The 18,014-nt window shown below is 38.7% G+C and overlaps 1 protein-coding gene across 1 annotated transcript in view; it reads left to right on the forward strand.

The window, feature by feature from the left end:
• Positions 1-18,014, forward strand: part of plxnb2b (plexin b2b) — a 126,810-nt gene that overhangs the window by 102,428 nt on the left and 6,368 nt on the right. Inside the window, exons 21-32 of the mRNA XM_059334581.1 lie at positions 682-861; positions 2,095-2,231; positions 3,504-3,604; positions 3,971-4,200; positions 6,047-6,228; positions 10,129-10,195; positions 10,897-11,043; positions 12,200-12,356; positions 13,307-13,407; positions 14,831-14,915; positions 15,339-15,490; positions 15,772-15,932. Coding sequence (XP_059190564.1) covers positions 682-861; positions 2,095-2,231; positions 3,504-3,604; positions 3,971-4,200; positions 6,047-6,228; positions 10,129-10,195; positions 10,897-11,043; positions 12,200-12,356; positions 13,307-13,407; positions 14,831-14,915; positions 15,339-15,490; positions 15,772-15,932 — 1,700 coding nt within the window. The remainder of the gene's footprint in view (positions 1-681; positions 862-2,094; positions 2,232-3,503; positions 3,605-3,970; positions 4,201-6,046; positions 6,229-10,128; positions 10,196-10,896; positions 11,044-12,199; positions 12,357-13,306; positions 13,408-14,830; positions 14,916-15,338; positions 15,491-15,771; positions 15,933-18,014) is intronic.

An 18,014-nucleotide genomic window follows, 5' to 3' on the forward strand; every position in this document is an offset into this window, starting at 1 on the left:
TTCCATTTACTGTCACATAAGACAAAGAAAAGCAGCAAATCATCACAATTAAGGAATTTTAGAGGTACAGATCAAATTCTGTGTCAATCGACTGATCAGTTGCTTTTCCGATCAAATCAGCTGTAGATTTGTCTTCTAGCTTATTAGTTCTATATGTCAGTTTTCAGATTCCATAGTATTTCTTTATTAAAGTTTCTTTGTGCTGACAGTCTTTAGGTAAATGAGTCCCTTTAGGTAAAATAGTCAGGAAAGGAATCTTAAAAAAGCAAAAGGTCTGAAGCCTTTTCAATTACTCAGACGGTGGTTTACTTAATTTACTAATTTCACCTTTCTTAAATTGCAGACTGCATTAGAATAATTGAAAGCATGTCCGTAGATGCAGAAGTGTGCTGTAGAAGTGTATATAGCAATGCCAGAACTGTGGGACTGACTGGAGCTGTGCCTACAGTGTCTTAACTAAGAAATTACTTGGAAATGTGCTTACAATGAATATAATCTTAATCTTTCTAATTACTTTTGGCGCTCGTAGTGGAACAGTAAAGGGCTGTTATAAACTTTCCATCCCGTGCTAATGAAAATATGATGTGTCTACTTGATGGTGTTTAAATGCAGTAATTAATTTCCCTCCAATGTAGTTTAGTCTTGACACTTTGAGAATTACAGTCGATCTTCCTCCTGCAGGGTCGGGGATTCTCCAAAGCTATGACAGCCAAAGAGGCTGAAGCGTTTGTGGGCGACGTTTCCTGTCAGGTCAACACGCTTCAGGATGACAAGCTGTTCCTGGACCCACCTTCCACCACGCCCAGCGCCCGATCCAGACGCCACCGCCGAGACACCCGGCCCGAGCTGCTGGACTTAATGGTCAGATCAGACAAAGTCAAAAAAACTCACACTGTGGTGGAGGAAGAGTTCAAATCCTTTAGTAAAATTACCAATTCCATACTGTAAAAATACTCCAATACAGGTAAAATGATGTAACTATAATCAGGAAAATGAAGAAAAATGTTCCTGTAAGTGTTATTCTATATATTATATAATTCGATTATTATTGCCTGTGCATTAATTTATATAGGAATGCAACTAGGGATTATTTTCATTTTGAATCAATCTGATTCTTTTCTCAATTAATTGATAAATTGCTTGGTTGCAAAAAGCTCAATTACCCAAATTTAAAAATAAATAAAAATGATTATGAGGAAAAGCAGCAAATCCTCCCATTTAAGAAGATGGAAATGCCATTTTTACATTAACTAATTATTGGAATGATGATTATCAAAGTAGTAGCAGTGGACTAGTTGTTTCTGCTTTACTTTTTTTTCATTGTCGGGTAGTTTGTTAGTTTAGTGCAAAAGTCCTCCATTTGTCAACTAACTAAAACTAATAAATGTAGTAAAAATAACAATATTTCCCCTTGAAATGTAGTTAGAACGAAGTATAAAGTGGAATTAAAAGAATATAGTCAAGTACAAGTATGTCAAATGTGTACTTTAGTGCAGTGCTTATGTAAATGTACTGACAGACAAGCAGAGACTTGTGACGAGAGCAGGCATGGATCATGAATCTTTACTGTAGTTCTCTAAGGCGTGTCCTCTGTACATCTGGGGACCCCATTTTTTTTACTGGTTGAACAGTTTTCATGTAGCTACAGGCCCTTTATAATTACATTTAATTATAGCCGAGCCACAATTGTGATGAATGCTGTAACCTCTCCTCTGGGTAATTCCTCTAAGTGAGCTATTGTTTCATTTCTGTGGCTGTGTGCGGCATAAAGAAGTGACATGGACGGCCTATCAATAGGTACAGAATACCTCCATAGAAAAAGCTTGATTATAAAGTGTCAAACTCAATACACTTATGCATTTGTTCACCAACTTGCACATAGCCCCAGCACTTAAAAATACTGAAAGGTCCTGCAGCTGCTTTAGCAGAACTGTGGGCAATTATGTAGATTCTCCTCTGTCCTAGTTTCCTCTCCAGCGCTGTTGAATCTTTACCATCGACACCTACCTGAATAAATCTATGGCTAAAATGTCGAGAGCTTGTGCAGTTAATAAGATTCTTTCTCTCTCTCTCTCTCTTTCTGTTTATCCGCAGATCAAGTTTGGGAAAGGGGAGTGGGTGGTCGGCTCGGTGCAATACGAGAAAAAGAATGATTTGTCCCTCTACATCATCATCCCTGCTGTCATTGTTCCCATGCTGCTCATCATCGCTATTTCTGTCTACTGCTACAGGTAAGTTACGCTGTTTTTAGGTAATGTCATCTACACAAATAAAAAACAAGTATTCTTACTTTTTCTAATTGCATTTTAAGAATATTAGAAGTTCTAGAAACTTTCGGTCCCTCCAGTTAAATGTCACATTATACAAATCGGATTGCAAAAAAGTTGTCTAAAACATTAATAAAACAACAGAACAAACAAATATTATAATTTTTATATCTTTGTGACCGTACGAACTGTACAAAGAAAATATATTTTGTCATCAAACTGATGTTGTTTTATAAATTTTGCACTCCTAGTTTTTTACTTTAATTTGTTTTTTACTTTAATCTGTTTTTGTTTGTTTTACACAGCCTCCCCACTATTTTTAAATCAGGGTTGTACTCTGTTAAGGCATTTTAACAGTTATTTTTTCACACAGTTTTTATATACTAACCTTTTCTTGCAGGAGAAGCTAGTTATGTATGTTGTTTGGCAAAACCCTGCTAACAGTACACTCACAAATTGTGATATTTTATACCAGTGGTTCCCAGCCTCAGCGTTCTGCCTTGTGACCTTTTAACCTTTGTGTTTTGCTGAAATTGGCTTAACTTCCTTATTGTGTGGGGTCCCACACATCCAGTCTGCCTTACATGTACACATAATAACAATAATTGTAAAAATCAATTTTCCTTGAAATACCTTTCTACTGTTCTTCTGACCTTTTGAAAACCCAATGTGAAAATCTGGGCTTGTACGTTTGATGTTGGGGATGTTAATTATGTCTGGGGTCAATTAGATGTCAGAGAGGTGTAACTCCCTGCATGACAATAAACTTAAATAACAGAAATCCCAATAGCTTTATTTGGTGCTGAATACATTAGACCTAAAATGACACATTTTCTGTTACATTATGTACTTAGCATTATGATGTGTGTTTTTTTCTAATTGTATTGTCATAATATTATTGTAGGGAGTGTTTTATTATAGCTTATCCTCTTCATTTACATTTTTTTTTTCAGTTTTTCCTAAAGGTTCTCCAAAATCACAGCATCAATGCACCAATGTCTTTCCTTTTTGCTGAACACATATAAAAAAACCTTCATCAGGAACAATCAAACCCACAGTAACAAAGTAATACCAGCACTAACATTTTTGCGAGACTCAAAGGAAACACTGTGGCTAAGTTATCGCCCAACTGTGCAGATTCGAACTAGAGTCTTTGAACCACAATTAGACCCCTGAAATTGTTTTTTAAAAAGTTAAAATTCCTTAACAAATTTTGTTTTTGCTTAATCTGTTCAGGAGAAAGAGTCAACAGGCAGAGAGGGAGTACGAGAAGGTGAAACATCAGCTTGAAAATCTGGAGGAGAGCGTGAGGGATCGCTGCAAGAAAGAATTCACAGGTACCAACGGTGCAGCTGTGCAAAAGCTCTGCAATATCGCTAATGCCCCTCAAAGGATCCATGTTTCTAAGAAGCTGTAAAGTAATGAAGTGCTTCACAACCCTGATTACATTTCTTTGATGTATTGTACTGCACTGAATTAAATAAATCCTCCTGTTTAACGTCATGTTATCATCATTACAAGGAGCAGTTTTGCAGTAACAGTAATATAAAACAATATTTCACAGCTGAAATTATTTTCCCAGCAAAGCTCTCTGCCTCTCGCAAAAAAACATAATGTCGGAGACATATGAGCCGCACAAAAATGAGAAAAGCTGCTTATTAAAAAAGAATAAGGTACTATATTTTGTTGTTTTTATCTTGCAGATTTGATGATCGAGATGGAGGATCACACCAACGAACTGAGCGAGGGAAGAATCCCCTTCCTGGACTACAAAACCTACACAGACCGCGTCTTCTTCCTGCCCTCTAAAGACGGTGCCAATGATGTAATGATCACAGGGAAGCTGGACATTCCAGAGGCTCGACGGGCCATAGTGACTCAGGCGCTCAACCAGTTCTCCAACCTCCTCAACTCAAAGACCTTCCTCATTAATGTAATTATACTGCACATGAGTGAATCACTGAATGGTCAGCTATGGTCACAGACTGATAATACAGTACAGGCCAAAAGTTTGGACACACACCTTCTCATTCAATGCGTTTTCTTTATTTTCATGACTATTTACATTGTAGATTCTCACTGAAGGCATCAAAACTATGAATGAACACATATGGAATTATGGACTTAACAAAAAAAGTGTGAAATAACTGAAAACATGTCTTGTATTTTAGATTCCTCAAAGTAGCCACCCTTTGCTTACTAGAATATAAGACATGTTTTCAGTTATTTCACACTTGTTTGTTAAGTACAAAATTCCACATGTGTTCATTAATAGTTTTGATGAATTTACAATGTCAATAGTCATGAAAATAAAGGAAACGCATTGAATGAGAAGGTGTGTCCAAACTTTTGGCCTGTACTGTATATGCCTACAGAGTTTACAGCAGTGCTGTAATGTGTGTGTGATACTTTTAAAGCACATCTCCAGTTTAGAAATCTTCTTCTCAGCCAGGCAAAGAGCGGCGTTGTAGGGATGTCAGTCAGTCAGTCCACCACTGATCATCTTTTTGTCATCAAATTGAATTTAGACACTCATGGTTCTCAGATGTTGCATCCTAATGACTAGGGTGATTCCCTGACCTTTCCTTTTCCTCCAACATCACCAGCAGGTTCACTTTTGTACCTTTGAGAGAAATATATTGGAGGAAATTTTGTGAAGGCTGCAGGATCAATCACAATATCTTTCGTGATCCTCTGAAATATAGAGCCATAATCAAGTTAAAATGTTGTTTTTTTTAATGTATTTTGGTTCATGAACAAATACCTGCAAAACTATTGATATCCTGTTAACATTCTTAACTAAATGTGGCACTTTATGTACAGTACCTGCTAAACATCAGGACTAAAGATTTGTAATGTTGTGTATATTGATCCACCTCCTTTTATGCTCATTTAAGGGGAAAAAAATATATATATTTTACACTTGGCTGAGGAGGAAAGGTTAGTGTATCTATAAATACAAAATGCAACCAAATGCAATGGAAAACAATTTACCAAAAACAAACAGAAAAGACAAATTTCCATTGCATTTTCTACATTGTTCTTCACCGTCATGAAGCAGTGTGAAACAATATTGGTCCTTCTTGTGTTTTCACATTATTTGGACAGCAGTGGAGGTTTATGGCACAGAGCCATGAGTTTTATCAGGCTGTGGCTATGCAGACAATCCTCCTAAAATGTAGCAGAATATGTTGATTGTTGGCTTTGGTTTCTTCAGAGGGTTTGCTGATAATTGTACAATCAAGGTATATAAGGTAATTGTACAAGGTACAATCACACCAGCCCTACCCTTAGTTACCGAGCTAAACTTTTATTGACCTCCCTGTTAGCTTTTGAAATATTTCATAATTAGTCATAATACTGTAATGTCCCTTTTTATATCTATTCTTAAGGCTTTCTTCCCTTGATTTAAAGACTTGGTGGTGACTTAGCAGAGTACAGTATTGGAAGTGTGAAGCAAAAGACATACACAAGGAGATGTGTGAAGATTCCCAATAGTTCAATATTGCTGGCACAGAAACAGCCTCTGAGGTGTTAACTGCATATGTGTGGGTGATTTGTCATCCTCTAATTGGGATCTTTTCTTAGCTAGAATATTTTACAAGGCAGAAATGAATTTACCTTGATAATTATTGTTTTCACAAGCATTAGCCTGTTGATGATTTCTTTTTTTCTGTGTGTGGGTGTGTTTGTATGTATGTGTGTGTGTGTAGGCTTCATCAGGATGATTAATTAAGCCAGTCTTTTGCCTTTTTCTTTGTGTGTGTGTGTGTTTGTAGTTTATCCGTACCCTGGAGCGCAGTCATGACTTCAACGCCAGGGCCAAGGTTTACTTTGCCTCCCTGCTGACAGTGGCTCTGCATGGGAAACTGGAATACTACACTGACATTATGAGAACACTGTTGCTGGAGCTGATGGAGGAATATGTCCACAGCAAGAACCCAAAACTAATGCTGCGCAGGTGAGTGACGAGCAACTGCTGCTTCTTAGTAGATACTGGTGCAGTCAGAGACAATGCCTAGTGCCGCTAGTGGCGAGTTTTAAGAAGTTCTGTACTGCTAAAATATCATGGCAACTACATAAAGTTGATTCTTCGTAGCCATGGTAACACAGTGGTTCTGTGGATTGCAATGTAGGTTGGTCAACCACTGGTCAAACTAAAATATCTCAAAAACTATTGGATTTATTGCCATTCATTTTTAGAAAATATTCATGATCCCCAGAGGATAAATCCTTCTGACTTTGATCAATATCCAACTTTAATTTAGGGTCATTAGCAGGTCAAAGTCTTTAGTTAGGCAGTGGAATATCTACACTACAAGATGGATTGGCACATTCATGGCACCCAGAGGATAAAAATTCCTGACTTAAGTATCTTGACGGCTGTTGGATAGGTTGTCTGCGCAGACTTTTATGGCATTCATGTCACCCTCAGGATCAATGGCTTCACTCATCGCATATGACGTCATACATCAGCAGGGTTTCCAGATGGAGGGCAGGAAACTGAAGGCGGGGTCTGAGGCAACTACTGCCAACACTGCGTATATGGCTATGATTTGTGCTGTTTACGACTGTTCCAATTTATCAAATAGGGCCAAATGGTTTCTTTTGATTGCAGAAAAATGGTAGAACATCAAACACACAGAGAAGCAGCAGCAGGTGTTGATCAAAAAAAATCTGAGGAGCTGTGTCAACAATTAAATTGTTGGGTTACACATGCCTCGAGCTGATACATCACCATGCAATGACAGTGTGCTTTGACATCTATTCAGGTTTTTTAGCCACAACTGTGGTTTTTAATGGAGTTCCACCAAATCCTCTGGGAACTACAAGGTAGAAAAAAATTTGCTAAGTTAACCACTGCAGCTAGTAGCCTGACACCAGGGGTGCATCCATGGACGTATTGGAGTTGGAACAGGAATAAAAAAGGACAGTAATTCTTAACATCACAAGACAGCAGTTGTTTAATAATACTTTGGTTCAGAGGTTGTGGACTCAAAACACACAAAGTAGTTACAGTCCTCTAGATCCTTGTTTGCGTTCATCTGGCTCACGGTGAGGTCTGGATGGCGAGTTAATTTGTATTGACACTTGCACCGTGCAAATTGGTCAAGTTGTGGGAAAAACGCTTTTCCCCATTTTGTTTGGATCACATCCAATATGAGTTTTCTGACGAGGCTTGCTGTGTGCAGTTTCATCGAGACCTGTTATGCAGTCATTTTCTTCTATTTCCAATTTGTGCCGTATATGGATTCATCATTTCCTGCCCTCCATCTGATTTTCATGCATCATAAATGATTGCAAGAAAGCTTCGCAACATAATGACATCAGCCTCAGCTCTACTTTGCGTTTAGGGCTAAAAAGCAAATGTTGATGTCCATACTGACAAATATTAGCATGCTTATTATTATTATTAGCTTAGTTATTGTGAGCATGTTAGCATGCCAATGTGAGTGCCCCTAAGCACATCCTCACAGAGCAGCTAGCATGTCTGTAGGGTGTCTTGTTGAACAACTTGTGTCCTGAGATAATTTAATGTTCTTATATGTTAGCTCTATAATCAGAATCACCCCATATCTAAACCCTGGCAGCAGTATTATTAACAATTTTAGGAGGACTGGGATTCACTTCAAGATGAAGCCGACTGTTTCATTCTGTTGCCATGTTTTCTGTTAAATTTTGCACAGACTACTGTAGTTCACAATTGAGAGCCAGACTGCTTCTTGATCTATTCCAATCCTCCTCCTTCTGTTTATCCTTCTGTTTTTCCCTCTAAGTCCAAGCATAAAGTGCTGTGTGATTATTCTTTCACTGTTCCCTTTCATCATCATCTTCATCATCTCATCCGACTGCTCTTGACCAATAGGGCGTTGACTAAAAATAACTTATGGTACATGCTTTTTTTGTTAATGCCTTAAATACATTTACTATATTAGCTTTCTGCAAGTTGCTTTATGCCACAATCCTCCAACAGGATGATTTTTTCAGTGTGCATTACTCATAAAATAATGATTTTCAGAAGAATAAGTAAGAATAAACTCCAACTCTTAATCCTGAGCAGATCAACGCTCATCAACTGAACTGTAAATCACCTGCAGCCAACATGTAACCTGACCTCAATTCTATTTTAATAATTGGCCCTTTTCAGCGAGAGGAAAAAGATCAATTATGACAAAAATTAGCTATGCATTACTTAAAAGAAATATTTAAAAAATAATGTTGTGATTGGCATGACATTCTAACTTATTATTATAACAAATTAATTGGTATTTTTAGGATCTTGCCAACACTGCAAATGTTTTTCTCTGAGATTACGTAATATTAATTGCTCAGTGGTTTCTGCCTTGGCAACATCTCATAATTCTTGTGTAGTATTAGAGTCTGTAAACATTCGGCTGATTAATTTGATTGGAGTAAACATCCTTCAGAAAAGAATCTCCAATTTCTGCGTTCTTTGTTCTTCACCTTCTCCGTCATTGTAATGATCATGTCAAGGTCACATCAGCGGCTTCCCCTCCCTCGGCAGGACCCACTTGTCAGACAGTACAGTCGCTTATCACTGATGGGGAGGGGGTTATGTGATCTGAACTGTCTGCTGTGCCGAGGCACGCTGTGACTGGCTGTTATGCAAGTACACATCTTAATTATCCCCCAATGGAGAAGCTCATTATGCTGATTAGGCCATTGTGCCAACACAAGCCCCCTTATATACAAGACATCTAATTAGGCATGCTAGGAGCTAACAACGGGTGCCACCAGTGGATATGTGACATTCAGATGGACGATCAGTCAACTGACCACTGACATGATTTTCAAATTATAATATCCTGATACTGACAAGCTGTGCAGAAATTCCCCTTGTTGACATTTTGTAGATGCACAGTCTCATGGAAGTAGTATTTCATTTTTATGAGAACACAATGAAAATGTTCTATAATAAATATCACCTGTCATTCAACTTTTGGCAAGCACAGTGCACAGACTTTCACATAAAACATATTACAAAATATTGCCTCTCGCCCAATGGGATGGGCTCCACCCCGCATCGACCCAAGTTCGGATAAGTGGTTACGGATAATGAATAAATAAATATTACAAAATGTGTAAAGACAAATGCTAATACACTCCAGATTAGCCCACGTAAGACAGTATAACATCCATTCTAGCCAATAAGTTATTACTTTTACAGGGTTTTAAGCTAAATGATTCAGAATTTGACATGATATAAAACTATTAGATGTTTATATCCCCCCAAAAATCCCCTCAAAAACTTTTACCTTGACTCTATCTGTGCGATGTTTGTCACAAGAAAGGTGTTTTCACATTCCTCTTTTGAAGTGGGAGACATCTGCACACTTCTGAGACACCTGAGATTTAAATGTTAAGATTGTTAGGTACACCATATAATTGAAAGCCAGTCAAAACCATAAACCACAGAGCAGAGAGAAACACACTGTTTGTACATTAAGCATTGTCACAGATGCAACTGTATGTTTCACAAACACTAACACTGTCAGCCACTGCCAGTTACAAGCCAACAAACTAATATACAACATAAGCAAATCAAAGATGCTTACCACACTTACCGTCTGATGCATCTGCTAGTTGCTGATTTTGGTGCAGAACAGGCTCCTTATGTGAATCTGGCGGCTCGAACATGTATTGCTCAATCAATCAAATGTTTTCTCTAATGACACTTTTTCCAGTGTTTTTTATGCAAGAAAACCATGTTATGAGAGTATTTTTACATAATTTTAAACATGTCTGGAGGGGGGACTTTAACATGAAGCATTTACACAAGAGAATGCATCAATTGTATTCTTACAGTGATATTAAAAGTCGATTTAATGTGTTTTTCAAGGTCAGAGACAGTGGTGGAAAGGATGCTGTGTAACTGGATGTCTATCTGCCTTTACCAGTTTCTGAAGGTAATATGAGTTTATTAACACTTAAAATGTATCAGATTTAATATGTTCCCATACCATTTTCCCATGGATGTATTATAGTATGGAACTCAGCCTTGCAGCCATTTTTTTCCAGGGCCACTTGCGGTATTGCATTTTTTTCCCCATATTCCACCTTTTTAAGAGATGTCTGTTAAACTGTCAACACGAGACCTCTGTCAACAAGGTTAATTATGACTCTGGAAAACCTTACCTCATTAGACTGAATAGGCATCATTTTTTTGTCTATCCAGTTCCTATAATACATCCATACATTTTCCTTCACTTGTGTCAAAGATAACCTTAACATATATGTATATATAATAATAACATAATGTATTTTATATTGTTTGATTTATTAATTGATGATATGATATTTATGTATAAAATAGTACATGGCTAATAAAGAAAGTGTCTATAATTCCATTCTACAGCATTAAACTATGAGCTCAGTGCATGGATTTCTCAATTTCTTTCATTAGTGCTCAGTATTGATAATGTGCATTTATCTGTCTTCTAAACTGCTAATCACAACAATTAGCTCCTTGACAACATCTGAGACAACTTCCTAATGGCTTTGTTGTTGTGTGTCTGTGTGTGTGTCTGTGTCTGTGTCTGTCTGTGTGTGTGTGTCTGTGTGTGTGTGTGTGTCTGTGTGTGTCTGTGTGTGTGCGTTTGTGTATTAGGACTCAGCAGGCGAGCCCTTGTACAAACTGTTCCGAGCCATCAAGCACCAGATCGAGAAAGGGCCTGTGGACGCCAGAGTGAAGAAAGCCAAGTACACCCTCAACGACACGGGCCTGTTGGGCGACGATGTAGAGTACTCTGTCCTGGTGAGATGGAAACACAAACACACACACACACACACACACACACACACACACACACACACACACACACAAAGACCAAAGACCACACAGAAACACATAGTCACATAGAAGCTCATAAACTCAATGTCAGAGAAACTACACACACTGCTTTGAGATTGCATGGTGTTTTGTGCCTGGTGAGCGACACAAACACACACACACACACACACAGTGCAGTTGCCATGGTAACCACCCAAAAAACCCCAGGCGACTGCCCGCTTTTGTGTGACATCCATTTTCAGTGTCAATGTTCTCGGCTTGAAAACGACACATTCCAATATAGCGGTGAAATGCTTGGCTTAGGTGAAAGTACTACAAGTCGCTACAAGTATAGAGTACAAGCCACCTGCACAACCTCTCCTCGACCTTCCAACCTGCACCTGCATCTGCTCTGTTTCCATTTGGGCAGCTTATGGAAGTCAGGGAAAAGCTTGTGTGCCTCGCTTTGGTATCGTGTTTCAGTAATGGAAGCTAATGTGAACCCAGCTGTTTTCTGTTAAAGTCAGCACAAATAAAAAGACCCATGGGTAATGGCGTTGTCGAGGACAATTACCAAATTAGTCTGAATTACACGTCTCCTGCCGTGATGGATCGCCGTCTGTGATTGAATTACAGAAGGAGGAAAAAACACGATGAGCTAGATTTCACAGGCAGACACAGTGTTTCCTATCAGCTCTAATTCACAGCGTGCTCTTCCCATTCACCTCAAAGACGAGGACAGGCTTATGAGGTTGCTATTGCTATTGGATTGCCTGCCCCACTGTTTGAGTCTGTCGAGCGGTCAGTTAGTTATTTCTGACGGAGTGAGTGTGGGAGGTGAGCTGGGTCACAGTTTGCTCCCGCTGAGCCTTGGTCATTAGCTGGCCAAGGTGACAGGAGTCCTCTCAGGTGTCACCGCGGAGTGTGTGTGAGTGTGTGTGCTTACAGAAGCCTGGTTGCCATGACGACAACATCCCGACAGAGGGACTCGGTGTGGGTGGGTGGCTGGGTGCTCTGGCCACGGTTGTATATTTCTGCATATTTGTCATTTGTGTGCATAGGTATACATATTTTAATCGTGCTGTATCACCATGTGGTGCTTAATGCGTGTTTTGCCTTTGTGTGTTTGTGTAATTGCCAGACCCTGCAAGTGCTGGTGCAGGGCGAGGGTCCGGACGTGACGCCCGTCAAGGTGCTGAGCTGTGACACCATCTCACAGGTGAAAGAGAAGATCATAGAGCAGGTGTACAGGAACCTGCCGTACTCCCAGCGGCCCAAGGTCGACAGTGTCACACTGGGTGAGTAAATGAGGGCCACCTACTGTAAAATGATGATGAGCTGAAGCGGAAAATCTCTAATAATGATGAATCCGAAAGGGTTACAGGCAATGGTGAGGCAAAATGGAGAGGCTATTTCAGTCCTGGCTGAAATGCTTTTTTAATTAAATCAGAATGCATTAGTCTAAATAGATAATTGATCCTTTATTTAATTTCAACTTAATTTAATGGATTATTTTGAAGATGATCTCTCTCTCTCTCTTTGTGTGTGGGTTTGTGGAATAAAAACAGCATCACCAAGGTTTAGAAGTTATTCAGTGTCAGCAGCATGAAGAAAGCCTTCATCCCTAAACAAAGTTTTGCTCACTACTGTAGTCAGAAACCTTGGGGACTGACTTGAAAGGCAAAAGCTCTATAGACATTTTCCAACATCAAAGCCATTTTTTATTCCCACGCAGGCTGTAGATCTCATTCCTTTATACATTTTAGATAAGCAGAAATCCGTCTTCTTTCATGGTGAATCAGATAGATACCCCCCTTATATTTTGGTGTTACTCGTTAATGAATCATATGTCACAGATGGTGTTGAGCTCAGGTCTGCAGTGGTGTTGGGTTTTTTTCTAAATTAAAAATGTTGGGGTGCAAATCCAAGATCAGAATTAGATTTAATGATTCAGTAAATACTGATCTGCCACTTCTTCAGCCAATATTAACAAAGTGTGTCAGTAGATCTCAGGAGAAAGAGAGAGAGAGACATGCAGACAGTAGTATGGGTAGTGGGATGGATTTATTTCAGACCACATTATTACGGAATAACCTCAGGGTGATAGTGACCCATGATGAAACAAATGCAATCCGTTTTGAAAGAAAGAACAAAAAAACATTGAAGTATGGTGAAAATAATCCAGACATTGCAGTACACCTCGACCTAGCATAAAGAGACTGACTTTCTCTTCCTGCCTGCTCCACAGAGTGGCGCCCTGGATCAACAGGGCAGATTTTGTCAGATCTGGACTTGACTTCCCAGAAAGAGGGCAGGTGGAAGCGCATCAACACTCTGGCACACTACAATGTGAGTACTGATGAAATTTTTGTGTCTTGATGAAACACTTTTTTTTAATATATAAAAGAAGACTGAAAATAGCAAGGGATGTGAGGAGGCAGAGGGGAAGTAAATAGCTGTATGTGGGTGTGTTGATGTGAATGGGGTTGCCTTTTTTTGATGCCGTGTCAGTCAGAGGCTGAGCTGTGGTGTGTATGAAATCAAAGTCTTGGGCACATTCACACATCATAAGACATCATATGGTTTGTTTGACTGATAGTCTTGCAGGCTAATTAGAACAAAACTGTTAAATGTTTAATGTCTATACTATTTACCACGAGTCGAATCAATGTGTTGACATTTAAACATGTTTTTTCTAACCTGCATGGTGATAACAAGCTTTCATTATAATATCTGGCAGTATACTGTTCACATCCTTGGCAAAAATAAATTGCATGGGTGCCCTGGTGACCTAGGGGTTCACGATGCTGACTGTAATATCATTAAGTCCCTGGTTCAAGTCCAGCTGGGGACTTCTTTTGCATGTCACCGCAATCTCTGCTTATCTCTTGTCAGCTCTTCTAGACATAGTTTAACATTTTTGGAAATGACTAAGCAGCAACCTCCGGGGCTGAAAAATGAAGCCAGAATGAAAGTGCCGAAAACTGCAGTTCCAAAAATGGCCCCTTGAGGCTGGCTCCGAAAGGGAGTCAAACTCCATAGACCCACATGTTAAAATGGCCAACTTTACAGCAGAAATAAACATGTTTACAGCCTTAAACAAAAAAGAAAACCATTTTGAGCTCTAATACTAAAACTGTGAGGGGTAAATAAGCGGTAAACCTATTTGTGTCCAAAAATCCAACATGCAACAAAGCACTTTACACCCATTTTTCATCACTTTCTTTGTCAGACAGATTCTGTTTAGCAACATGCCTACAATTTTTATTTTCGCACCACCAGCCGGTTGAAAGTGCATGGACTTGGTTTGCTCTTGTCAGCTGTCAATGGCAACAGAAGGCCACTAAATCTTCTTGGCACTGTATCGATCCTTGGAAAATAAAGGTCACTCGCAAAAATCCCCCACTTGTTCTGCTTTTCGGGCCCTTAAATCCCCTCTGTTTCCGAGGTTCTCCCCTTCCTTTTCATTGTATTTGCTGATGTCTCGCAGTTGTTCTTAGAGGACGGCCTTAGATTCATTGGTTGTGTCAGAGAAGTGCTAATCACAGTATTTGTGGGTTCAATAATGGGTTAATGCCAAAGAAAATGGCCTGTAAATACCCCAATAAAGACCCACTGTTGCTGTCCACTCAATTGCATTGATTATGAATTAGTTCTGGGGCACTAAAAGAGACTGCTGACCTCAGTCACAGTACCTATTAAATGTAAGGTGTGTGAAGTGAGTGTGTGTGTGTGTTTTCTGTCTAACAAAAGACTTGTATGTGCATTGCAGGTGCGAGATAACGCCACATTAGTTTTGTCCAGAGTGCTCCACACTCAGCACAATTATGACCAGAACCAGGAGAACCACGAAGAGCGTAGGTGTCTCTAAATACACTTATACTGTACGCATAAACTCACACTTGTTGAAATGAGAATAGATCAGGTATGAACTTGAGAATACAATTCTTGCCTTTGTTTCTTTACCCCAAGGCTTTTGTCAACATCCCCACTCTCATTTAACATGCTAATGGATCTTGTTTTATGTATAGCACACTTTGAGATTATGCTGAAATAATATGCACTTTTATCTTCTGTCTTTTTAATGTGTATTTCAGAAAGTTGATTGTTTAGCATTTCCACTTGTATATTCTCTCTGCATTCAAATTCTGTTGACAGCCCCCCTCCCTTTTTTCATCATCTGAATATGTTCTGAGAGAGTGTGCATGAATAAATAAGAAGCAGAATTATTTCACAGGAAAGTGTTGTTGAAAGAGTGTTGTTGTCCCCCCCCCCGATAGGGAATGCTCTGTTGGAAGATGACAAGGTGTTTCACTTGGTGAGACCGGCGGACGAACTGGATGAGATCAAATCTAAACGAGGAAGCATAAAGGACAAGTCGATGACCAAAGCCATTACAGAGATCTATTTAACGCGTCTCCTTTCTGTCAAGGTACAAAGACAGACTCATTCACACAATCAGACGTTTGATAATTCCCTGACATTGGCAAATAGCAATTTTTGCTTTTTCCAAGATGGGTTTCAGTCAAAAGGCCAAGCTAAATGGATAACTTCTGTGTTGGGATGGGGCAGAAAATGCTTAAAATTCTCTCAGAAAAAAGACTGAATATCTACACTCACATTGCGTGCAAATAGCTATGTCTCAGGGCTATGATATTTCTGTCTCTGCTCTCTGTCTCTGCCCTGTCTCACATTATTTGTGGCCCCTTTCAGGGAACACTGCAGCAGTTTGTGGATGACTTCTTCCGCAGTGTGCTGTGCTCTGGGGCAGTGGTGCCACCGGCTGTCAAATATTTCTTTGACTTCCTGGATGAGCAGGCACTGAAACACAACAATGTGGATGAAGAGACCATCCATATCTGGAAGACTAATAGGTAGGAGCGCTGCACGCCTGCATACACTGATAGTTTCTCTCAAAATGTAATATGTATGAACTGGAATTAGTGCTGGAGGAAGTATTCTGATCCTTCAGTAAAAAAGAAATTAGGAGCCAGCTCTATATGGGATTTTTGAGGCTGATACCGATTTTAGAGCATATAAACCATTATTATGCATTATTATAAACTGTGCATATATTGTATTACATTGTCAACTGCATCACCGTCTTTGGAGATGCAGTCCCACATGTTACTGCCTCTTCAATCCAATCCAATCCCCTTTATTTATATAGCACAATTTTAGCAAACACATGTATTTATTGTTTGTGCAGCACTTCGGAAACCTTAACACAATACAAAGAGATGTAGTAAACAATAGATCAGTAAGATGCAATAAGATAAAATAAATTAAAAATGGGATAAAAATAAATAAAATAAAATGTAAAATGTACTGCCCGCACAAAATAAAATATGCATGAATACAATAAAAACTATTCACCGATTTCTTCACCGACGCTTTTAGCCGTGTTCAGGAGAATAGAGGAAATAACATTTTATTTGTCTATTCTGGAAAAACTACACGATGATGATACCATTACTAAATCTCAAGCATAATTTTCTGCATTATTTATTCCGTAAAAATTTAAATTTTGGTGCATACCTGAAAGCAAATATGCAGACACTGATAGATACTTAAATATATATGTAATAGGCCAAAATCAGCTGATAATATCGGCCAACTGATATATCTGTCTTGGTCCTGTCTTAAGCATAAAAGGTTGGGAACCATGTTGTATTTTTAAGCTTTATACACAAACATACTGAACTCATAAAGACATTAACTGCATTGCACCAACCCCTTATCACTCCCTACCTCCCCAAGACACTCACAAGGAAAGAACAATGAATTTAGCCAAATTACCAAATAATATAAATTTAGGGGATATAATAAAATATATATATTCAATTTGCTGATAATAAATAAACAAACAAAATACCTAAATTTACTAATATAAACAAATAATAAAAAAATAAATAAATATAGGGTATCCCAGTGGATCAACTATCAATAAAGCATGAAAAGTGCCATAATAAAATAATAATCCTAAAAAATGAATAAATAAAATAAAATAAAAATATATAGAAATAAATGGTAAGTAGATAAAACAAAAGGCTCCCATGGATAAACATTATTACAGAAGACAACAAGCTAAACAGGAAAAAGAATCAGTCAGGTGGCACTGTATATCAGAGAGTCTGTTCCTTTTATATATTCAATAAATAATAAATAGACTTTAATAGACTTGTCGTAAGACCTGCCCAGTGTATGTCTTATTTTCTCGAGCTGAAGCAAGTAAATGCCTCTTGTATCCATCTCTCATGAGAATGAGTCGGTGTGCTATGAGGGCACACTCCTATTACTTTGTTGCATTTGTGGCATAAATTTCCTCAGGTGTTACTCCAAAGATGGTGGTGAGTGAGTGGGTTGGGTTCAAGACATGCATTAGTTGCACATATAACAATATCTGTCAAATGAGTGGAATAATATTCCCATCTGAAAAGTTGAATAAAGTTCCATGAAAGGAAATCTTCAACTAAAGTACCTCAATTTTAAGTTTTAAACTATAATCTCCACCAACAAACACACACACACACACACACACACACACAAACACACACAGCATCTCCACACATCCCGATGCCCGAGATACAGTGACTCTCCAAGAAATAAAACTTACTTATCCAAGAAAGAGCTGAATACAAATGCACAATTTCAGCTCACTTAGTTTGCATTTGCAATCCCCCTTCTCCCATGTGACATTTAAGTGCATAAATTAGTGTCACGTCGGCTAAGGCTCAAGCATACAAGACGACGTGTTGCATGTAGATGCCAGTGATTGACGTAAGGCTGGCAAGAGAGCACCCACACAAGGACAGAAGATGAGCGATTTAATTACTTACTACACTCCACACCACATTCTTCATCCACCCGTTCTGTTTATCAAATCAACTGAGGGCCATGTATTAAATATGAATGTGTGTATGAGGCATAACAACAAACAAACATGGTAATTATGT

This window comes from Centropristis striata, chromosome 6, assembly GCF_030273125.1.
Source record: "Centropristis striata isolate RG_2023a ecotype Rhode Island chromosome 6, C.striata_1.0, whole genome shotgun sequence".
NCBI classification, from domain to species: Eukaryota; Metazoa; Chordata; class Actinopteri; order Perciformes; family Serranidae; genus Centropristis; species Centropristis striata.